Below are 6,267 nucleotides of genomic sequence, written 5' to 3' on the forward strand. Positions count from 1 at the left end.
AAAGCTTTGCAAAACCACCAGCCTCCCACATCCCTAATTTTATTTTCCCTTTTCCTGGCTAGAAATCAACAATCTCCTGCTAGCCAGTAACATATCATTATGCACTTGAAAATTCATTTTCCTTATAAAAATAAGAAGAGTAGGATTATTAATCACTTCTGTGATTGGGGTGGGGGAGTCTAAGACCTAGCTTCCCCTGATTATGTTTTAGCCAAGTCTTTTTTGTGCTTCCTTTCTACTTTCTGTGAGATTTATAAACCATGGCTAAGGGCCCCAGCTCAAAAGTCACTACAATCAAATTAGAATACTATTATGAAGGTTTCTTGGAATAATACTTTTGTTTTCATTGCAGGGCACAAATTGGATAATTTAACTTAGGCGATGGATTAAAATAGGCCATCTGGCCATAATCCCTATCTCTGTATCCAGAGAATCCTGAAAGACAGGGTTTCTCTTACTTCTTTTGGACTGGGAAGGATGGTGGTTGTCTTCTTTATTGTCATTCTTTCTTCTTTTCCTGAAAATAAATTGCAAGGGATAGGGGAATATATTATCCAACAATTGCTCTTTTGGACACTTAAATTGCAAGCCAGTGGCAACATACACGTTTGAGATCTTGTCTGAGAAAATGCAAGTCACCATCTGCAACCCCAATGATTGATTGATTGATTGATTGATTGATTGATTTAGAAAGATTTTACTTATTCATGAGAGAGAGAGAGAGGCAGAGACACAGGCAGAGGGAGAAGCAGGCTCCACACAGGGAGCCCAAGGTGGGACTCGGTCCGGTGTCTCCAGGACCAGACCCTGGGCTGAAGGCGGCGCTAAACCGCTGAGCCACCGGGCTGCCCTACCCCAATGATTTAAAGTCAGGAGCATATATCACCAGGCAGGCACGAAGAGGAAAAATATGAAGCAGGAACTCTAAGAAAAGTCAAGCTGTGAATTTCACCTTAAAACATTAGGTTCTGAGGGTGACAGAACATGAGAGACTCCTAACTCTGGGAAACGAACAAGGGGTAGTGGAAAGGGAGGTGGGCGGGGGGTTGGGGTGACTGGGTGATGGGCACTGAGGGGGCACTTGAGGGGATGAGCACTGGGTGGTATGCTATATATTGCCAAATTGAATTCCAATAAAAAAATTAGGTTCATAAATTTGAAATGACCCCTGGGAATAATATAAGAACAAAGAGCATTTATTAGGTACAATTCCAAAATCTACCTTATTAGTTTCATTGTCTCCATTCCCTGAAATTACAGTTCTAGTTTAAGTTATTTTAACCCCTTCCATATGATAACACTTAGGATAGGTGTGGCTGCCAGTGTCTGTTTACTGTTAATGTTCTTATGAAAGTGGTGTAGGGACAAACACTGGAGACACTTTCTACGTGTGCTGTTATCTAATTATTGTTGTTATGCCAGCTACTATTATGACATAATGGTTACTTCACTAGATTGTCATCATGAGGTTGTGGCTGATTACTAACTTGAAATATTGTCTCTCAAAAACGTTTTTAGTGGTTGGCAAGATGACATCTTCAGCCGCAAGTCCCCTCTCAGGAAGTAATCAGATTTCAGCTTTTGACATTACAACTCCTGCAGACACCCTACATTTGAGCAGACATTCTCCCAAGGCATCTACTTATAGAGTAGTAGATGTTTTGTTTATGGTACTCCTAAGGATGGCTGAGTCTACTTATTTTTATAATTCCATTTCTCTTCAATTTTCCTCTCATCCCTGGGAGACTGAACACTGATCCTGTAGACCAGTGATTTCAAACTCTCTGTTAAAGTGGAAGAAACTCCTTTCTTATATGCAAAATTTGTAATAAATAAGAGTAAAAAAAGAGGAGTTACTATACTTAGAACACAGCCTCTTTAACCATACCCATCCCTGGATCCTCCTCCCTGTGCCACTCACGAACTTAGCCTGACCCTTCGTCTTAAAACTGAAGAAACAGCAGGGCCAGAGGGGCACCTGGGCAGCTCAGTTGACTGAGTGTCTGACTCTTGATTTCAGCGTGGGTCATGGTCTTGGGGTTGTGGGATCAAGCCCCACATCAGGCTCCACGTTCAGCAGGGAGTCTGCTTGGGAGTCTCTCTCTCTCTCTCTCTCTCTGCCCTTCACCCTACTTGTGCACTCTCTCCATTCTCTCTCTCTCTCTCTCTCTCAAAAAAATGTTTTGAGGAAAGAGCAGGCCCAGAGAAGCAAAGTGACTCAGAGAAAATAAGTAAAACCTGGTAGAGCTGGAACTAGAAGACAAGTTCTTTGAGCCCCATCCTAAGGCCCTGCACCAGAGTCTATAAAAAGAAAAAAAAATAGTGAAGAACTGCGTGCTCAGTCAAACAACATCTTTATGGTAAAGCAGTTGTCAATAAAAATTCAGATAATGTGTGCACAGTGCTGTTAAAGGGAAACATGTTTTGTAGGAAATATGTGGTATTTTTTCAGACATATGAGCATGCCAAAGAAACGTAGAAGTATTAGCTGGACTCAGGAAGACAAAGACCATTACAGTCAGATCAGACTTACCATCGTACATACTCACTGTCCAATTATTACCAGCTAGACCCTAAGACCTGACATTTATTGCCCACCTGCTTGTACTCACTAACCTTTCTCTTCCATTTTTCTTTAAGCTCTTCTTCCTGGTTTACCTCATAACTCAGGCAAATGAAACCGGAAACCACCTCTCAGCTGACAGTGAAGGCCCTGACAAGACCTCCTGCTGGCCCAGACCACCCAGACCTTTGGAGCCAAACCCCCAGCTCGTACCTGCACAGATGGACCATGGAGTGACCTCTGGAATGACCTACCATTACCTTTACCTCATTATAATACTAAAATCTCCACCCAAGGAGGATCCTCAGCCTCACTGACACAACACACAATGTATATCAAGGCATGTTTCCTTAAGGCCCATGTGCAACCGTATGCCTACCTCTACATATGATGGCAAGGCTTCCCTGTTGAAATATTCATCCTAACCCTAAGCAAAAGGAATCCATGCATCCTCTCTCCAGGAGTCATGGCTTTGGAAGCCAATCCCCATGATCTAATTTGCTGCAAAAAGAAGTTTTGTGCAACAACTCAACCTGGTGCAGTTTCTGACTCACCAAGTGATGCAAGAAAGATGTTAGGGTCTGAAGCTGACAACCAGGAAAGAATTCTTGAGACGTCTTTGGTGCAAAAAGGTAACCATGAGGTATTAAAGCATGAGGACAGGACCCCTGGGCAGAAAGAGCTGCACTGGGGTCACAAGGAGTGGCCCGTTATATACATTCAAGTTGGGAGGGGGTTAGGGATAGCATAAGTATCTAGTGAATTTTGGAAGGAAGGTTTCCAGGACCTTGAGGGGGCTAGCTATTGTTAGGGAAAGGTCATTTATTACTGTCTAATAAAACCTTAGTCATGAGACCCTTCAGATGCATATCGGTGGGTCATATGCCTGGGGAGAGATTGCCAACAAGTATCTTGGGTGTGTAGAGATAAAGGAAATTTGTTTCCCGAGTAATTTTTATGTGTTAACGTAGACTGACAGGATCCTGGGGGTCCGGCTAAGATTGTCTTTTGCCCTTAGCAAAGCATTAACATTGAGGCAGCTGAGTTCCTAGAGGAACGTCACTCAGCCTATTTCAAGGACTTGTCAGTGGTCTGTAGGTAATCAGGAAATTTTTCTTTTGCCTTTGTTTCCCACATCACAAGGAGCAAACTCACATTGGTTCAGTTACAGAATGACTGTTCCTAATTCCGATAGCTGCTGGTAATTGGACCCCTACCTTCATATTTAGGACCAGAGAATACACTACCAGGGGCCAACGTGGCCCTGGCACTATTGGTGAAGAAGCCAAGGCACGGTGACGGTAAGGACTAGAGATGGAATGATACATGCCAAGTGGCCCAGAGGAACCATCCCTGCCACATCAGCCTTCCCTAATCCTGTCCCCAGAACCATAGCAACAGCAACAGGATGTCAAGGTGCCCAGGAAAAAAAGTGTGACGGGGTGGGGGTGGGGGGGGCAGGGCGAGGCAGTGAGGTCAGTGCTGTTCTCCCCGCCTGATCTGCTGGAGGTTTCCAGACCTGTCCAAGAACCCAGACCTGGTGATATCTGGGTCCTGTCACTCAACTGCCCAGCCGCCCCCACTGCTCCATGTGCATACCTGTACTGATCCCCTTCCTGGTCATTGTCCTCCTGCCCAGCCTGTGAACACGCTCATCCCTTGGGACACTTGCTGTCCTCTTCTCAGCCCTCACTCCTCTGATGCCTCCTGGCCACCTCATGGCTCATGAAGATGACCCGGCCACCCCAGGTCCTCTGCGCCCTCAGGGATATTCTCCTCCTCTACCCTAGCATCCCATGGACATGCCCTGGGCATCAGGAAAACCCACACCCCTGCATGATGTCCATTTCTATCATTCCTCGTTCCTCTCTCTCATCACCCCCAACACCATGCCCTGGTCATAGAGAGTTCCCTCTCTCTAATGCCCCTGTACCAATAGTCTCTTACCTCTTGAGGGCCACCAATCCACAGACTCCACAGCCTTTCTTGCATTTCACCAGGCCCCTCCTCACCCAGCTTACCCAGGGCTATAAACTCCCCCTCAAACACACCTCATATGCTCCTTTCTCCTTCCTCCTTACTCTCCTGGCAATACCACGAAATGGACACACTCTTTGCACCTTCCACCCCTCTATTTTCTTTCTCTTCTACCTACAGTAGCCTTCCACAAGGACCACCACCCCCTTTTCTCATGCTAGCCTATGATAACTCATTGAGAAAATACCAGTAATCTCACCACTTTCCAACACTGGATCTGCACTTGTATTTTCTGTTGCCCCTCTGGAGGAGGTGACCAGATCCCGTTTGAGGTCAGGCTCTTCACTTGGATCCCATATCCCTCCCCCTTCTCAAGGAGCTGGCTTTTTGCCATGATCATTCCTTTCCCCCAAATCATCATGTTCCCCATTTCTTCTGGATCATCCCATCATCCACAAAGTGAGCAGAAGGATGGCCAGGGTTTAGAAACTCAAACTCGGGGTTTGGTTCCTGCTGTGCTGTGGGTGAGATAGCAGGGGGCTTCATTCCCTGAAGGTACAAGGTGGAAATTGGCTGAGTGTAGAGCCAGGGAGGGCTTCTACCATGAAGGAGGCTTAACCTGGATAGGGGCTTAAAGGACTCTTCAGCTGAGGCTGTGTAGTGAGTGCATGGCCCTGCCCAAGGGTGGGGTGGAGGATGAAAACCAGATCCAGAGAGGTCTACAGATCCCAGCAGAGGTGAGCTGAAGCTGACCCAACCAGAAAGCACCAGGTGCCAACCAAGTGGAGAGAGACAAAAGTGCAAGTGTTACCCACCACCCACGTGGGTGGTGCAGGTCAGCAACACTAGCTGGACCTGGGAGACAAGAGTCGTCCTCTCCTCAGAGGATACTCTGAGCAACACAAATATTTCATAAACCTCTCCCCTTCCCACATCACCCAGGAGACTTGTAAACCATACATACCCCTTCCCCATCTTGGAAAGAAATTGGGAGGCAGGGTGGAAATCTGAGACACTGAGCATTTCCACCAAAACAGACTGAACACTTATTCAAATGAACCATTCACATGATAGTGAGAACAAAAGACCAACCCAAAATAGACAGCAACAGCTAGTAGACAAGATGGGAGAGAAGCTAAAATTTTAATCATTTTAATCAGGTCAAAGGAACATGAGTAACAAAACCAGTCAGCACAGCCTGAAGTGACAAGCCTGCACAAAATTCAGCAAAATTCCCCAAAAAAGACCCTCACAATTCCTGCCACCATGCTCTTCAGGGACTGCTACATCCTGAAACTGCTACCAGAAATAGCGAGTTTTATCTTTCTTACCCTTGTGCCCCCTGAAGTTTGCAGTTTGGGACCTGAGTCTTACCAAGCTTGATAAAGGGCACATAACTTGTGGTGTTTGCCTATTTAACCCTGAGCTTAAACCTTCCCCTTTGAAGTGTACTGTCCACTTATAACCGAAGTCTACCTCTCACTGGAGGTAAAGTCTTTGAGTGATGCTTATTCTTCTACTTAATAACCTATAACTTCCACACTGCACTTAAAGTTAACAATACTTAAGAAATATGATATAAAGTCAATAACAGAAGTCCTCAAAATTCATAACAAAATAAGAAAGAAATACTCATGATAATTACAGTCCTAATTTTTGTAACTGGTCTCAGGCTCATTGGTCTTACTTATAAATACCTTCTTCCACTACCCATTGCATAATTTATT

General features: G+C 45.2%; 1 protein-coding gene across 1 annotated transcript; it reads right to left on the reverse strand.

The window, feature by feature from the left end:
- Nucleotides 1–369: 369 nt before the first annotated feature.
- On the reverse strand, nt 370–1,245 carry VCF2 (VCP nuclear cofactor family member 2). The gene is made up of 2 exons (XM_077888583.1): nt 1,223–1,245; nt 370–517 (listed from the first exon to the last, which is right to left on the reverse strand). Exons 1-2 carry the CDS (start codon nt 1,243–1,245, stop codon nt 370–372), a joined length of 171 nt encoding a protein of 56 aa, XP_077744709.1.
- Between the last annotated feature and the right edge of the window lie 5,022 nt (nt 1,246–6,267).

This window comes from Canis aureus, chromosome X, assembly GCF_053574225.1.
Source record: "Canis aureus isolate CA01 chromosome X, VMU_Caureus_v.1.0, whole genome shotgun sequence".
NCBI lineage: Eukaryota > Metazoa > Chordata > Mammalia > Carnivora > Canidae > Canis > Canis aureus.